The 17,285-nt window shown below is 49.4% G+C and overlaps 1 protein-coding gene across 1 annotated transcript; it reads left to right on the top strand.

Moving 5' to 3' along the window:
- Nucleotides 1–44: 44 nt before the first annotated feature.
- PFKFB2 (6-phosphofructo-2-kinase/fructose-2,6-biphosphatase 2) lies at nt 45–16,996 on the top strand. Its single transcript, XM_050911223.1, has 14 exons — nt 45–155; nt 937–1,062; nt 1,184–1,280; nt 1,689–1,755; nt 1,905–1,979; nt 2,119–2,175; nt 2,658–2,782; nt 3,153–3,360; nt 3,559–3,705; nt 4,290–4,394; nt 5,043–5,172; nt 5,980–6,042; nt 6,618–6,691; nt 13,586–16,996. The coding sequence occupies exons 1-14, from the start codon at nt 80–82 to the stop codon at nt 13,607–13,609; spliced, it is 1,374 nt and encodes a 457-aa protein (XP_050767180.1). The 5' UTR covers nt 45–79; the 3' UTR covers nt 13,610–16,996.
- The last annotated feature ends 289 nt before the right edge of the window (nt 16,997–17,285 follow it).

The following is a 17,285-nucleotide window of genomic DNA, read 5'->3' as shown; positions in this document are numbered from 1 at the left end:
GTGACGTAGGGCCGTTCGCCGGAGCGCGATTTGCATACGATTAGCATACGATTTGCATGTGGCGCGGCGGCGCGGAGCCATGTCGGCGGCGCCCCGGCACGGCGGCCCCCCGCGGGGCAGGACCGGGGCCCTGCGCGGCGGCGAGAAGAAGTGCTGTGAGTACCCCCGGGGCGGGGTGGGGGGAGATGTGCGTTTCGTGTATTTAAGAGAAAAAAGAAAAAAAAAAAAACCCACCAAAAAAACCCCAAACATAATTCGGGGGATAACGCTGCTCGTGCCGCTTAAAAAAGCGCGCGTCTTCCTGAAAACGCGTTTCCATCCCGCGCAGGGACGCGCTCTCCGTGCCCGTCCCGGTGACCGCGGTGCCCGGGCCGTGCCGGTCCCGCGGCGGGAGCGCGGTGCCCTTCCCGCGTGGGTGCGCGGGCTTTCCCCTTCCGCGGGTACCCGGCGCTGCTCACCCCCAGCCTCTCATTTTTCTAACTTCTGGATGCTGTAATCATCCGTGTACCTTGCTTTCCCCCCAAACCTGCCTCTCCCCGGGCATTTCCTGAGCTTGCTTTGGCTGTTTTCTGAGAGAACGTGACCGTTTTGTTAAAAACATCTTTCTTATGTCCTTGACAGCTCCTGCCCAATCGGTAAATATTTTTAACGCTAAAAGACATATATTGGTCCCATTAGGTGCAGCGGGTGCGCCGTTGCTAATCCGCCTCATTAGCTAACGCCCAGGAGACCACAGAGCGGTCCAGCCGCCGCTCGCAGCGGTTAATTAGCTGTGAGGACATGACAGCGAGCCCATTATGAGATGCGCGGCAGCTATCTGTCCGTCCGGGAGATGGGGCAGCTCTGCACGGGGGATGGCTTTGGGTTGGGGCTCGCTTTTTGCTCTCAGATGCTCTGCAATGCTGCTGATGCTCCTGGGGTTTTTTTTTTTTGCAGCATGGGCTTCCTACATGACCAACTCCCCAACGCTGATCGTGATGATCGGTCTCCCTGCGCGTGGCAAGACGTACGTCTCCAAGAAGCTCACCCGCTACCTCAACTGGATCGGGGTGCCCACCAAAGGTGCGTGCGGGGGCTGCCAGCTCGCCCCGGCGCGGGGATGGCTCTGCCCTTTGCTGAAAGCGCTGTGAGATCTGTCTGCGAAATGCCGTCAGTCTCACGTGCTTGTCTTTTGTGTGTGAAGTGTTTAATTTAGGAGTGTATCGCCGGGAAGCGGTGAAGTCTTACAAATCCTATGACTTCTTCAGGCACGATAACAAAGAAGCCATGGAAATCCGCAAGTAAGTCGGCGTCAGGGGGCTGAACTGATCCGTGGTGGTCTGGTTAGTCTCAGGTCTTGGCAGGCACTGTATTTGAGGAGCACAAAATAACATTTAATGCCCATGAAACCAGGGGAGGAGGTAGCACAGCCGGAGCAGGGATCTTGCCAGAGGGACGGTGCGTGGGAGTGTTGTCATTGCCTTCAGGCTGGCACAAAGAGCAGGGGCTGCGAACGCCCGGCGATGAAGCAGGTTATAGATACAGATGCCTTATATCTCTGCAGAGCCTCTGGGGCTCTTGGAAGGGTGCAGGGGTGGGTGCTCCATGGGCAGAGAGAGAAGGTATTTAAATCTCTCCCCGGTGGTTCAGAAGCCTTGCCGTCTGAATACTTTACATCAGTTCTGACAATACCCATTTCTCTCCTGCAGACGATGTGCCTTAGTGGCTCTAGAAGACGTGAAGGCGTATCTCTTGGAGGAGTGCGGGCAAATAGCTGTAAGACTTTTCTGAACTAAACATGGTTTTACATCTGGGTAGTTCAAAGCTGCCCAGGGTATTTGGGGACCTGATTGTAATCCCAAATGATTTGGGGCTGGTTTAAAAGCCTTAGATAAACCGGCTCATTGCTACTTGTTTTCCGGTAGGTGTTTGATGCAACCAATACAACTCGAGAAAGGCGGGACCTCATCTTGAATTTTGCTAAAGAAAATGCTTTCAAGGTAGTGCTCCTGTATTTAATTTGTAATTGGAGTTGCTGCACCGAGGGACATTACTGCTCCCTGGGGCAGGAGCTCTCGAGTTTTGATTCAGGGTAGAGTTCTTGACTCTCTGAAATATGCTTCCTTGCCTTCTTCGTAGGTGTTTTTTGTGGAGTCTGTCTGTGACGATCCAGAAGTCATCGCTGCCAATATCCTGGTGCGTGCTGCATTTTCCAGGCTCAGCTGCGGGAGCTCGGGTGCTCGGTGCAAGGTCACCAGCTACGATAGCTTACAGGAATGTCTGCACATGCCTTGCTCTTACATTTCGCCTTGGAAATAAGCAGCTAAGGCTTGCGGGTTTATAAAAGCTCGAGATGCAGTTAGTTATGTGAGAACGTGGAAATCCAATGAAGCTGAGAAGTGTTTGACCTTGAAGCGTGATTTCTTGTCAAGGGAAGGCAGGCAGCGAGTGGCTTGCAGGGACAGCTAACAGCGAGCCGGCTGTGTCTGTCGCGGGGCCAAGCACTACAGCGCCTTCAGAGTCGCCCTTTGTTTCCTCTCCAGGAGCAGGTTTTCCACAGGGCAGCGTTTAAACAATGCTTATTTGTTTCAAAAGGGAAGAATAATGTTATTCAGCGTTGCTTTTGTTCCCTGTCGAGTTTGCTTAACTCTCACAAAGCGGCACTGTCTGTTGATCAGGAGGTGAAAGTTTCCAGCCCCGACTACCCAGAGAGAAACAGGGAGAACGTGATGGATGATTTCCTGAAGAGGATAGAGTGCTACAAGGTCACTTACCAGCCTCTCGATCCCGATGCGTCTGACAAGTAAGCAAAGCCCGGGCTGCATTTCGTCCTTGCACACACGAGCTGCTTTGCTTTGTCGCTGCTGTTCTCTGGCTCAGGATGCTGTAACGCATCTGCTGGAGCCTCTACTCTCCCAAAGCGCGATTGCTTGTGTGAAGGTGATATCCTCAGGTCCCAAGTGATTTGAACGGATTTTTCTCTAGTGTACTGCAGTGTAATGCAGCTCCTTGTTTAAGCGCGGCAGTTCAGTGTCTCTTCTGTCTGCTGGAGCGACCCAGTGGTAGTGCTGATGCCTTTACTAGAGGGTAAATAGCTAGATTACACCCGCAGATGCACATGCTTCATTTTTAAAACCAGTCGTGTGGGTGTTCTTATTTTATGTTGACTCCAGAGATCTTTCCTTCATTAAAGTGATCAATGTGGGACAGCGGTTCCTAGTAAACAGAGTCCAAGATTACATCCAGAGTAAAATCGTCTATTACCTAATGAACATTCATGTCCAGCCACGTACCATCTACCTTTGCCGACATGGTGAGAGTGAATATAATCTTGTTGGCAAGATTGGTGGGGATTCTGGTCTGTCACCACGTGGGAAGCAGGTATGTGTTTGGCAGCAGCCGGGTTGCTGTATTTGTAAAGTGTTGTGTGACCAGGGTCAGAGCCGGGCTCTGCATCCGCCTCCTGCGAGGGGCAGCCCCGCAGCTGGATCTTGCCGCGACAGCCACAGCCCTTGAAATGATGCTTTTAACGGCGGCAGCAGCTCCTGCTCCCTCCTAACCTCCCCTGACTTTTTCCAGTTTGCTCAGGCACTGAAGAAGTTCATCGAAGAGCAGGAAATTGTTGATCTGAAGGTGTGGACGAGCCAGCTGAAAAGGACGATCCAGACGGCCGAGTCCCTGGGGGTCACGTACGAGCAGTGGAAGATTCTCAACGAGATCGATGCTGTGAGTGAAATGCTGACTGAAGCTTTTAGCTTTTCTAGATGGAAAATGACGTTTAAAAACATTCATCACGATAAAATTGACTGTTTCCTGTTCATTTATAACCATGTCAATGTATAAGGTACTCCAGCCATCATCGTGAGGCTTAGGATGATTTAGTACAGGGCTGACAATGCCTGGAGCTGCTAGACCTTGCTGTGAACGTATCCAGCTGGTGTGGAGAAAGAAAATAACACTGAACATCCCAGGCATTTGTCACACCGTCCTGGGTGGACAAAGGTTACTGCTCCTGCTCTAATTCTTTCAGGCAAAAGAAATTGCAGGATTGTTGCTGTGGAAATGAACGCTCGTTTTCATCCCTGGCAAACAAGGGGTTTGAAATAAAACCAAAAGCCCATCCTGTTCAAAGTACCCTGGACGTGCGGTACACAAATGCTGCGTGTATGGCTGCGTCAGATACGATACCTAAAATTTTCATCGCGTGAAGGGATTACTGATCTCAGCCACTTGCTTTTTCTTTTCTTCCTGTTGCGTTGTTGTACCTCTGTTGAAACAAAGTGTGTTGTAACAAGTTCTTCTTCCCTCAGGGGGTGTGTGAAGAAATGACCTATGGAGAAATTGAAGCCAAGTATCCAGATGAGTTTGCCTTGAGGGATCAAGAGAAATACCTTTATCGCTATCCTGGTGGCGAGGTGAAGACCCTTAAGAAATAACGATAAGATACAGTATATGTAAAACAAATCCATATGTGTAGAATTGAAAGGCTTTACTTAATTTTAATTTTTTCTGCCAATATTGGTATGAGAAACTGAAAACATCAGGATCCCCAGTGCTCTTTTAGAGGAAAGGTTTATTGATTTCCTTTATTGTGGTGTGCAGATGATGCCTTTCAGCCAATTAATTGGGCCACTTGCCAAGTCCCTTGCTGGTCCCCTCAGACACCGAGGGGTTTCTGCATCCTGCTTGTTTGGCCAAGGCCTGAATTGTCAGTATGAAAAACCGTCTTGGAAAGAAAATGACTGTGGGTGGGGTATGGAGTCACTTCTGGGTTTACGGCACAATCTTGTTGAAATGTGTAATTTACTATTTTATTTGTTTTTCTTACTGCACTCGTTAAGAGTTACCAGTAATCTGAATCCTCCTGTAATCTAAGGGTTGCTGACATTAAATTTCATCTTCTGCTGTTTGCTTATTTTTCTGTATTTACTGGATCATCCGTAACTTCTGCATTTTGATATTTGAACTGATATTTTCCTGAATGTGAAGCTGTGTTAATTGCTACTTCTGCTTTAAGCCTCTGTTTACAAAACGCCTTGAAAAATTCCTGTTTTGTTTTTCAGTCCTACCAGGACTTAGTCCAGCGCCTGGAGCCGGTAATTATGGAGCTAGAACGGCAAGGCAACGTCCTCGTTATCTCCCACCAGGCAGTTATGAGGTGCCTGTTGGCTTATTTTCTTGACAAGAGTGCAGGTACAAAAATAAATGCATGATGTTAGGGGCTGGCTTCTCTCGCTGCTTCCTTTACAGAGCTTTTGGGAGGGTGGCTTGTAATTACTGTTTTGATTTTTCACAACGGAAGAGCTGCTTAAAAAAGAAGAGAAAACATTTCTGAAATGCTTTAACCATTGCATTTCAGTGGTGCACGGAGCTTTGCAACAAGCTCTCTTTGCGAGACATGCAGATGCGTGCGCTGCTGGTTTTCTGCTCAGCCGTTGTTTCTGGAGCTGTTTCCACCAGTAGCATTTAGATAATCTCTAGGGAATTTTTTTTTAATGTAAAGAAAAAGTTCTGATGCATCAGTCGCCTGGGAAGGGTTGGCAGTAGTGCTACATCTCTGAGAAATGCTGATCCCTTGCATGGCATACTCGCCTGCAAGCTAGTTCCGATCTGCTGCAAGCTCCTTTACGAAGCTCCAGTGAGTGGTACTGGAGTTAGTAAAACTTTTAATAAAGTTTTATTTAAAACTCCCGTGGGTCCGTGGCGGCTGTTGCTGCAGTGCTTTCCCACCCGTGTGCTGCTGGAGGGGTTTCCTCTGCCTGGCCCTGTGCATTGGCAATGGTGGGGGACAGTCCCGTCCCGCTGCTGCGGGGCTGGGGAGGGGGGTCGGGGGTCTGGGGGGGGGCCCTGCGTGGGCACAAGGCACTTGTGCGGTTGGTGTCCAATATTTGCGATGTGAAAGGTTCCCACCTGAAGCCTGGCGAGGGGGGGGGGGGGTGGCTGGCGTGGGCAGCCCCGGCGCAGCCGTAATGCCCCCCGTAACGCCTGCCTCTGTCCTAGACGAGCTGCCCTACCTGCGCTGCCCCCTCCACACCATTCTCAAGCTCACGCCTGTTGCGTATGGTAAATGTCGTCTTCCCCCCCCGGTTTGTGTGTGTGTGCGCGTGAATCTGATGGGCAAGTTTGTGTCCGTGTGCGGCAGCCACCAGACGTGCTGTAAAAGCTTCTGGTAATATTTTTGACATATAAAAAAAGGGTTCTGGGGAGTGGGAGGGTTTGGGGGGAACCGTGGGAGGGGAGATGTGTGGGTGCGGGGGTGTTCTCCCATGGCCGCTCTTTTAAGGAAGTGGTAATTGTGGATTTCACGTGGTGATGAAGAAGGGTGTTTGTGCCTCCAGACTTGGATTTGGCTCTGGGGTGCAGTCGGTTAAAAATGGCTTTTCTGTATAGACCTGTAGTCCACATAACACAGGGCTGCGCTCTTGCCGTGAAGGTCAAAGCCAGAAAGTAGTTAGAGTGTAAAGTTCTCTTAATAGGGTGAACTGTTTATTTATGAGCTGTTTTATTTTTAAAAAATAAAAAAATAACAAATTTATTCTTGCTCACTTTCCATGCTGTTTTCAATATTTAAAAAAAAAAAAAGGGTTATTTAATAAATTACTCTTCGTCATATAAACTGCTCTTTCTTTTTGGTAAAGGTTGTAAAGTGGAGACAATTACCCTGAACGTGGAAGCAGTGAACACCCACCGTGACAAACCCTCTCTGAACTCAGTAAGTCTTGTTGCACAACTCTGGCTTTTTCCCTTTTCAAAAATAAGTACCTAAACTGAAACACTCTTAAATACCTGCTAGAAGTGGCCGATTGCTTTCAGTGTCCAGAAGGACTTGCTTCAGAAATAATCCCCAAAAGCAGAATTAATTGTAGGCTGAATTAGTGTGCTTCCTAGACCGGGGGAGATATTTTTCAGAGCTGTTGTAGGAAGCAGAATGGGCAAATTTAGGACATAAATTTTCATTTCCAGGTCTCATTCTCAGTTTTCAATGAAGTATTTGTTGTTATGCTTGTTTGCATTAATTGCGATAATTTTGAAAAGACTTGCCAAACTGTTTAAAGTGAGTTTTTCTCATTGCTGTGATGAGCTTTCTCTTTCTAAAGCTGCAGACAGGGTAAGGCTGGGCTCTGGGGCAGGTTCTCGGTGGCTCTCGGCAGCGTTTGCAGCCCTCAGGGGGGCCAGGCTGGCTGCCGTGTGCCAGTGGCTGGGAGGAGTGGAGGTTTTTCCCTTGTAAAACACACAAGAAATCTGCGGAGACAAGTATTGGTGCAAGGCAAGACTGTGGTGTTCCTAAACTTTGTATATATCAGAGCAGAAGGAGATGGGTCCAATTTACCTCCCTTGCACTGGGAGTCTTCTTACAGCAGCAGTGGAAACGCTTCAGACTTTGGCTAGCTTTATTTATGAAGTCCTGTCTCTCCCATTACTTAAATAACTGTTCGGCCATCCACCTTGTTCAGCAAAGCACATAACCACGTGCTAAATCTGTGGAAGTTGCTGCTATTTTAGGTGCTTGCTTTTGCAAACGCTGTTTTGCAGAAGGACTGATCTGTCAGGGAATGCTGCTTAGCGATTGCCTGTAATTAGCTCCCCCAATTAAAGAGCACAAACCAACTCTCTGCTGTGCTAGCTCATGGGAAATCTAAGTGCATCGCATTTTAAGTTCTTTTGGTACGTTTAGGCTTTTAGCTGCCTCTTGTCGTTGTATTTTATAAAGACCTATTGGCTGATTGCCTGGGATATGGTTATTTTTTTTTGTCCCAGCATAAAGGAGTCCTCTATGCTGAGGGACCATAAACAAGGGGTGGAGAAACTAGGAACCTGCATCTGTGGCTGGAGGGTTTGCGGAGCTAAATCCAGCTGACTGCAAAATGCTTAAACTGAGGATATTCGGCAAGACTTTTGTGGCTGGTCCCATGCTGGTGGTTTCCAGTCGGGCATTTATCGCTTTGACTTCTGCGTGATGCCCACGTTGAAATGGTTGCTGCCCACTCGGAGAAGTCAGAGGCTGTTTCTGTCGTTCTTCACTTTACTTGGGCAACGCGGCTGCTGTGGGGGAGAAGAAACACAAAGAAGGGAAAATTTTCTGTTTGATTATTTCCCCCCCCCCCCCTAAATTGATTGCGGGGAGAAAAAAAAAAAAAATTAAAAAAAAAAAAACACAAACCAAAAAACCAAACAAAGCCACCTCAGCAAAAAAATCCCAAAGGGAAATAAAACTGGTTAAAAAAGCAGACTTTTCAGTGGACTCTGAGGCAGATTAGCTGACAGAGCGCGTCGTTTCCCCCCGCGGGGCTCAGCTGGGGAAGGCACGGAGCGGTCGTGCCAGCGCAGACCAATGCGGGGTTCACCGAGCCGCGGCTCTGGCTGCCGGGAGCTTCGGGGTGCCTGCAGGTGGGGATGCCAGAGGTGCGTGCTGATGCGCGATGTGGTTTTAAACTGTGGTTCACCTTTTCATTCCTTGCGATACCCCTCCGCCTGGGATCAGAACAACCTTCCTGCCAGCCAAACCCCTGTAAGGATGAGAAGAAACAGCTTTACGCCGCGGGCCAGCGCGGACACGGTAAAGCGCCCGCGACATTACAGCGTTGGGAGCAAACCTCTCGACCTGCTGGGGCCTTTCCCGTCCCTGGAAGCTCGAGATGGGGCCGACCAGCCGCAGCTGCAAGTTGGTGTCCAGGTGGTACCTTCCCTGTACTCCCCATCCCCACCATCGCCCACGGCTGTCGGTGATCCTCTCTGAAAGACAGACTCTTCCCAGGGTCTTGAACACTGTCTCTGTTCCTGCATGAAAATCATTCGGGATCAGACTCCCTTAAAAAAGAACACAAAAAACCCCCCAAAAACCCAAAAGTTGCCCCATTGAACTAGAGTTGTGGTGCCAGAGGCTTTCAGAATCAGGCTCCACGCAGGCGAGTTTCCATCAGTGCAATAGGTTTTTGGGGGGCTGGTTAACTCAGGGTAATATCTTGCTTTCTGACAAAAACCTGATTGGAAAGAGTTACAAACACCCTCTTTGTCCTCATTTAATACTGCAGCCAAGTGTTGCTCTAGCTCCAGAGCGACTTGGTAGGAAATCTTTGTGTCCGTGATTTTGTGGGTGCCCGTTTCCCTGCGGATCCTGACGTCAGCAGCTTGTTGAACAAAGTTTGGGCTCTTTGGGTGCCCAGATTAAAGCAGCTCGGGTTTTGGTGTTTGGCATTTCTTCTGGCTTAAAAGCACGTAGGTCCTCATCAGTGTTGGATGCGAAGCCCTGTTTGTTTCTTTGCTCATTTAAAATTGTTTCTCTGCTAAATTAGGGTTTTTTCTGTGCCTGAGAGAGCGCAGGCAGAGCGGGCTGCCCGCTGCTGCCTGTCAGATGAGATAGAGAGGAGGTGTGGGGGGGGCTTTGAGGAGGTCTTGGCTGGGCCCCTCGTGCAGACGACAGCCGTTGTTACCAAAGCTGTTTAAAAATGAAATAATTATGGATACTTTAGAGGTTATTGTTTTCCAAGCTATTCAGTGAGCCCAGCTTCTTGCTCTCCTCCTCCCTGTTAGCAGAGTAAGTGGCCAGAGAGTCAAAGAAGGAGTGATGCAGCCCAGGTGAACATTGCTGGTGTTTCCATACTCGGTGAAGAGCATGAGGCTTAGGCGTCCCCAAAATCCCAGGGCTCCAGTGGAAACTGAACCAGACAGGGCTTTGCATTGGGGTGGGTTTGGGCCACAGCAGTTCTGGATGAGGAGTCTCGGCTGGAGAGGACCCCGACTGCCCCAGGTCTTGATTTGTGGGTGTCTCCAGCTGGGCAGTCCCAGGATGGGGACCCCCACCCCGACCGCTGCCTGTTTGCAGTTGTACCCTTCGTAATCGTCATGTTGAAGCACGGACAGCTCTGGGAGCATTTAATAAACCCTGGGTTCTGGGGCTGTGTGGGCGGTAGGGAATCGTGCTGTCCTGGGACATCTTGCCTGAATGGAGCCTTTGAGATGAGCAGCAGCGGAGGAGGTGGCCGGGCACTGCAGCACACGATGTCCATGCCTTGTATCAGCTCCTGCTGTGATACAAGCCTGTCCTGAGCTCCCTAACATGAAATCTTTGGGGTCGCTTCACTTCTCTCCTCGTTTGCTTTGCTGCTTTTACTATTATTTTTAACTTTCCTTTAAAATGCACTATGAGCTATCCTGTGCTGTTTCTTTTTCCTTTGCAGCCTCAAGGGGGAAATGCTTGCCTGTGAGTACCACTGAAAGCAGCTTGTATGTACTCTCTTTTGGTTTAGTAAGTAGGACTTCTCTTGATTAATGTTGCATGGAAACTACTTTGGGGAGAGACTAACGCATGGAGCAGAAGGAAGTCTTTTGCTGTATAATAACCTGTCATTAAGGGGGACCTCAATGGGGGAGGGATGTGTTACCAGGCTAAGCCCACTGATCCAGGGGCTTCAGGTGGACTTACTGGTGCATTGTGCTTGTGCTGCCTGCCTGAAAAAGTGTGTTTCACCCTGAGCTTGCTCCGTCCCTGGACCAGGAGATGGGATGGCTCTGCACTGGTGCTGCCGATCTGAGCCACGTAGCTTGTACTGAGCAGCGCTGGGTTCCACGTACGTCTCCTCTCCACCCGGGACAAGGTGCGGGGACGTTACTGATCGCAGGGGTTTTGCAGGAGTCACTGGATTGTAGCCTGGACAGGAGCAGTGTTGCTCAGCCCCAGCTCCCCGTGACTCGAGGGAGCTGGGTGGGTTTGGCATGTGCTTGGAAAGCAGCTGGGTGGATAAACTTTTCTGTGTGGGTGGCAGTTGTCACAGAGTCCTCACTGTCACGTCCCCTTGGAGGCATCTTTGAAGGGGGGGCGAAGAGAGCAGGACTGTCTTTTTCCCCACCCTAAGGGGAGAACATGTCCTTGTCTGTCCCCCCTCTCCAGGGAGCCAGCAGCCAGCGTCGCCCACGAGACCTTGGCTTCCCTCTCGTCCTCCGAGTAAGGGGCTCGGATGAGACCTTGGCTCTGCCGCCCCACACGGGAAGGCCAGAGATGCCCTCGCTTCGCCGTGCTCCCGCCGGCCTCGAGGCCCGTCCCCGCGCCCCTGCTCTGCTGGTGGCTGTGGCAGCCCCCGCTGCAACCCCTCGCTTGGCTTATCGGGTGTTTCGCCTCATGCAGTACATGCAGCGCTGATGTTTTTTTTGTCTTGTAAAAGTTTTTTGCAATTTAGGTGCTCTGTCTGGGGGCCCGGCTGTATTGCACAGCAGTTCCCTGCATGGGGCTGTGGGACGGCTCTCGGCAGCGCGTGGCTCCTGCAGCGCCCGTGCCGCATCCTCGGCGCGGTGCCGTGCTCGTCCCCGTGTGCCGGGGTGACCTACGGCACCCGGCTGCTTCCACCCACCTTTGGGAGCGTGGTGGTCTCCCACTGGGGGAGCAGCAGGCTGTGCCGGGGAGCACCCAAGGGTGGTGGTGCCTAAGGGTGGGCTCAGAGGTGGCACAAACTGTGTCCTTGGAGGCTTTGGGTCGCTGCGCGTGGGCTGCCAGGGTCGTCGCTGACCTGCTCTTGCTCTCAGCAAAGCTCTGCTCCCTCCTTGCGTCTCTCTGCCCTGGGGCTTTGGGCAAATCCTCTCGCTCCTGGTGCTCTGGCGTCAAAGGGGAGAGCTGGGTTTAGTGCAAAGAAAGTAAAGTGGTAGCTGGTTCAGTTTCCAGATGCAGGTGTTAAAGGAGGATGCAGGTTTGGGTGGGGAGCTCGCTCCCGTTTGCTGTGGCAGGGTGGTCCCTGCAGTGATGGGGCGCAGGTCTTGCCACCGTAGGATGCGGCTCGTCTCTTCCAGGCGAGGAAGGCGCAGCTCCTTCCTCTGCCCAGGTAGCGTTCCTCCAGGCCTGAGAAACTCCTGCTTGAATGTATTTGGCCGTTTGGATGTGCAGTTTTTTACTTTAATTGCACTTTTTCCTTGAAGTGAAGCTCTTCCAACAATTTTCTCAATGTGCGTGCCCTGTCTTTCTCCATCACCGGTATTTACATGCATGTCATTGGACACAAAGGTATGGGATTGATCCTAAAGTTACATGCCTCTGTCTCCTACTCTCTAGTTTGTGATAGCATTTTTAATAATGCTGCAGAGTTTTCTTCCTGACTGTCCTGCCAAAGCTGCGGAAGCGCACAAAGCATCAAGCTCAGATATTGCTGTAGAGTATCTCCCACATCGAGATGGTGGACTTGGGAATGGTCCGACCAGTAGCAATGCAAAAAGGGCGCGTTTCTCCTAAAGTTGCCTGTCTCCTTGGGTTTCAGAGGTCTTAATGTTGAAGATGAGGGGAAAAGGAGAAGGAACCTGAGCTGGGGGAGCTTGTGATAAATCTGATAAGTCATTGTTCCTATATTGAGTAATATTAATTTAGAATTAAATCAGAGGAAAATTATCCATAGGCTAAAAATCAACGCCTTGGCCCTTTGGGTTTGCCTTTACTCTGAGCCGAAACGAGCTGTGTGTTTAGAAAATGAATGTATATGCCAGCTTTGCAAAATTACTATTCTAACGCTGTGCTGCAAGTGTTTTTCCCATATGTTTAAACAAATAACACAGACTTCTTAGGAGGGTTTGCAAATAAATGAAGGTAACTTGGTCCAACTTCCTTGATTCCAGTACAAACCTTCCTTTTAGTGCTGGTGTTTTGCTTGAGAAAGTAGCATGTGAGCAGCTATTATGAATTACCTCTGTCTGATGATCATTACTTTTTAAGTGTCATTGTTGGGAAAGCTGTTTAGATATTTATTTATTGCAAATAGAAAATACGTAGGGTCTGGATTTCCTGACTGTTGGATTTTAAGTGTTGATGCCTACTGTTAATTGTCAGCAAATCTGCTCCATAGCTGTGCCATTTTTTTTATTGCAAAACAGTGCTGGTTAGGTAACAAGACAGACTGCACGTATTGATTTACACATCGGTTTGCAGTCTCAAAGTGCTGCAGCTGAGCAGAGCGGGCACTGGGCACCGCGCGACTGGAGCCCTTCCGAGCACTTGCTGTGCTCTGAGTTGTTGCATGAACAGCAGCCGTAGGAAATCCTGGCTGTTGGATTTTAATTTGTGTGATTGTGCGTTTGTAAATATATAATTCACTTGTACTGACCTGAGTGTGTTCCTGTGGTCTGTTGGACCCTCGGTGAGGCAGTGGAAGGAGTTTTATCAAAACTATAAGTATTTATTGTGGTTAATATGCAAAATGATTACTGTAATGTTTCTTACGTTTGTCCTGGAAGTGTACTTTCCTATGGAGAAGATAAATAAAAGCGAGTAACCCTGAGTAACCAGCCTGCTTTGTTATTGCCTGCCGTCCTACGAGATACTCCGGAAAAGCTGAGCTTGCACGGTCTCAGGCTGAGACTGGGAAACCTTTCATGTGGAGCTTTGCAAGAGGTTAAAGGATGATGCAAAGTGTGAAGCAGCTCATTATTTGTTTGGGTAGAATACAAGTAAATCCTTAGATGGTTACTGCCATGTGGAACAATTTTGTGGAGCTGGTTGGATCCACATGCTGCTGGCTGCTGTAAAGTGTCTGTCTGTCCGTCCCCGGCACTGAGCTGAGCTCTGCTGTCCCCTGCTTTACCATCTCCTGACTTCCCCTTGGTATAACCTGTACCATTTATCTCTTATTTGTAGAGGATGGCCAGTTTAACGGTGTAGAGGTTTGTGCTTTCATCTCGGATTCAGCTGGGATTTCCGTGGCTGGGAAGAGCCCTGCGGATGGGACTCGAGCATCCCCGGAGCACAGTGAGCTGCGTGCCACTTCGGCCAGTACTCTCCTCTGAAATGTGTTTTTAGACTCTGTCCGTGTCTTTTCTTTCTGCATGCTGAAATGTCTGTCAATGAGATTGGAGAAACTTTATTACAGAGATTTTTCAACCTGCTTTTAATATGTGTGAGCTAACGTATCCCCGGGTTTCTGGGGTGTTAAAATAGCGTCCCGCGTCTTTCCTCCTGGTTAGATGGCAAAATTAACTGCAGTGTATGTGAGGACAAAGTGGTCATATCCATACTCGCTGAAGCAGCTTTTCTTTGGAAGATATGTTACTGGACCAAATCCCCAATTTTTTTTTTAATTGTTAACATTTCCAAGTTCAAATGCAGTCATTGTGGTCTTTAACCATCGAAAGAGCTCCAGGTATCATTTGACATTGCTTTCGTGACTGCTGATTTGAATCCCCCGATCTGAGCCTGTTCCTTTGCTTTGGGAAGGCTTTTTGCACAAGGTATAACACAAGGCGCTCGTTAGGTCAGCAAATCCTGCGGGACGTCTCCTGTGAGGGGCAGGAGGGAATAAAAGCTCCTGTCTCTCTCTGGAAACAGCATAGCTACCAGTGCTGTTGAGTCTGAACTCAAGTCCTGCTTTTGCTTTGCATCCTGATCTAAGTCTCATCCTCTCACTCATTTTTTCCTGGGTTTTGTGGACGCTTTTATCTGTTACAACAGAAAATCGGAGCATCGCTTTGCTCCCTGTCTGGGAACAGCGGGGCTGCGTGCGCAGGGTTTGCAAGAAGCACATGATTTTTAGCAATTGCCTTTTTAATGTACCAGATTTTAGGCCCACAACAAGTTTTTAAACTTGCCTATGAATAAGCTGTGAATGTTACTGATGTATAATGCTGCCTTTAAAAGAGTTTAAGCTGCTTTAGTATTTAGTGCATAGACAGTGAAACTCCCCTGCGGCGCAGCTCGTGTGATGACTGTGTGTTACTTAAATCCCCACCGAACCCCCAAATTTACAGTTTTCTCCCACGAGTCTGACTTGTGTTTTGCCAGACTCCATTTTACCCCACTCCTCCCGTTCTTGCAATAAGGGCAAAATCCTCAGGTTGGGTGAAGAAAGCAGCATTACGGTACGAAGCAGGAGGCTGTTCCGGACCTGCTGTTTCCAGTGACTCCAGGATTTGTACCAGCAGCTTCTGGGACCCAGGCTGCTTATTTTAAATGTGTCAATAAATGTTGGCCATACCCACGGTAGGGATCTGTGCTTGAGAAATGTCGGCACCCTGGCTGCAGAGGAGTTCAGGAGCCCCGAACCCTGAGGTTTGCTTGGGGATTTTGAACTCAAACCTGGTTGTTTTAAACACTCCCAGAGCTTTAATTTGATAAAGCTGAGAGAGAGGGCCATGGTGAAGGCCCAGGCACTAATCCTGACCCCTTAGGATTTCTGAGGAGAAGTGTGTGTTGATCTAAAGCAATTGCACCACAGAGGGATGAAATTCAGTGCGTGAGAAACTGAGTTTTATTAGTTTTGTTCCTTGGGCTGTTCCCACTGGGGCACAGGTTTGCTGCAGCCTTCTGCAAGAGCAGCACCGTCTGTTCTTCGGTTTTAAATGTTACAATGCTTAGAAATAAGCCAGAAAAAAAAGGAGAAAAAATGTTGAAGGAAGAGATTTATAGCCTGTTGCATGGTTATACTCGCTGTCACTCTCCAATAATGCTCTAAACGCACAAACCCGCACTGCATCGGGCTGGTAGCTCCTACCGAGAAACCTCCTGGTCTGCGGGGAAAAAGGAGTAGAAATGTACTGTAGGATGTTTACGCACAATATGCTGTAATAACTTGCTAAGGAGTTAATTATATTTGTGTCATTGAGTAGTTGATAGTTGTAAGGAGGCAAAATACATATTTTTACCTGCCAGCATTCATGAACGTAGCTGCTAATATGTTGGCGGTTGTAACTTTTTTTAATCACTGCTAAAAATCAGGTCTGCAATTCTGGATCACTGACTGTGGGTCCCTTGTTCCTATCAAGTGGGTCCTTGCTTTGGCTGTGGTCTGCTGGGCCGTGGGCTGGAGCCTCTCTGCAGACAGCAGTATTTGTGCCTCAGTGCTTTAATTAAAGCCTAACTATAGCCTTTTCCTCCTGCATTTTAACTTTCAAAAGGTGTAAATACACGTGTCTAGAGCAGAGCAGCAGCAGATTTGTGATCACCATCGTTGCCATGCGGGTGAATCATACCTGACATGACAGGTCCCGGGGTCCTGCTGAGCCCCGAGCTCTCGGGGGCGGCAGGGCTGGGGTGATGCCAGTGAGCCCACGCATCTCCCCAGCCCCAAACGGGCTGGCGGGTCCCTGTGCCAGATATTTCCTTGAAATCACCTGATTTCCTTGGCACCGTGCGTGCAAATGCCCCAGAATAAACAACGATTGCACAATGTACCTGAACTGCGGATTGGCAGCGGCTTGTGCTGTCAGTCGTACGGAGCTGGTGTCTCGGGCTGGGCAGGCAGAGGTGGTGAATTTGGAGGTGTGGAAGTGGGCTTGCTGCCTTTGTGAGCATTGCACCACGAGTGGGGGGTTTTCTGTATTTCCCTGACTTTCTCTCTGTTTCTGTCAGCAGAGGTGGTGGTGGCTGCTGTCACCTTCAGTGAGCGGTGGCAGGGCCACCCGTGGGACCTGCGTCGCTGTCCCTGAGCCGCGGTCCAGGGGCTGGCTGGCCCGTCAGCGTTACGGGCCGTTTTAGAGAAAAATGATTGCTCAGGCAAAACCTGTTCCATCTCTGCTGCCAGTGATGGGGAAAATTGGAAAGTCAGGAAAAAAAGCTTAAAACCAGGCCGGGTAGCTTGAGTTTGTGTACGCTGGCTGTGACGTTAGAGCTGCCACCTCTCTGTAAGGCGTCCCCTTCCCGGCAGCTCGGCGGTGGGTGACGGGGAAGCCCAGCCCAGCCGCCGTGGGGCCAAGGAGCAGCCTTGGGAGGAGAGGCATCGCTGCCAGTGCTTCCAGGAACCGCCTGCCCCAGGGCTACGTCCCAAACTCTCACCTGGGCTCCTCCGAAGGGTACTGGGTGAGCGCTGCTGGTGCCACCTCCACCTCTCCTGCTGCTCCTCTGTCTCTCTGAACACTGTTTGCAAACTGCGTCTCTCTATTTAGTGTTTACCGAGATGCATGTTACACGTCTGCTTGCAATTTTGCTATGTTACTGCTTTCTAATTTTTTTTAGGTTTAAAAAAAATGCAGTGTATGTAAACTTGTGCTGTATGTTGTGTACTCTGTGTACTTGAGCATAAATATCCCATCAGCATTTATTTACAATAAAGAGATTTTAAAAAATGTAGATCTAGTTTCCTCTGTTATTTTCCATTATTGTTTGCTATAACTGTCTATTGTGTGCTGGTTTTGTGAGATAATGGTGAATTCAGGGAGTCTCTGGGAAGTGTTTGGAGGAAGAGGGTCTGCAGGGGAGGAGGGGAGGGCAGGCATCCCTGGCTTTTGGGAGCTGGATTGGAAATGGTGAGTCCTGCACCCCGGAGCTGCTGCTGCCGTTCCCCTTCCCTCATCAGTTTTAAAGGTGTTTTTATGGGAGCTATTGGAATTCAGATTTTCAGGTTTTC

This window comes from Gymnogyps californianus, chromosome 27 (genome assembly GCF_018139145.2).
Source record: "Gymnogyps californianus isolate 813 chromosome 27, ASM1813914v2, whole genome shotgun sequence".
In the NCBI taxonomy this organism is placed as follows: domain Eukaryota; kingdom Metazoa; phylum Chordata; class Aves; order Accipitriformes; family Cathartidae; genus Gymnogyps; species Gymnogyps californianus.
Note: the sequence above shows the minus strand (reverse complement) of the source record. Positions and strands in the feature narration are given on the sequence as shown.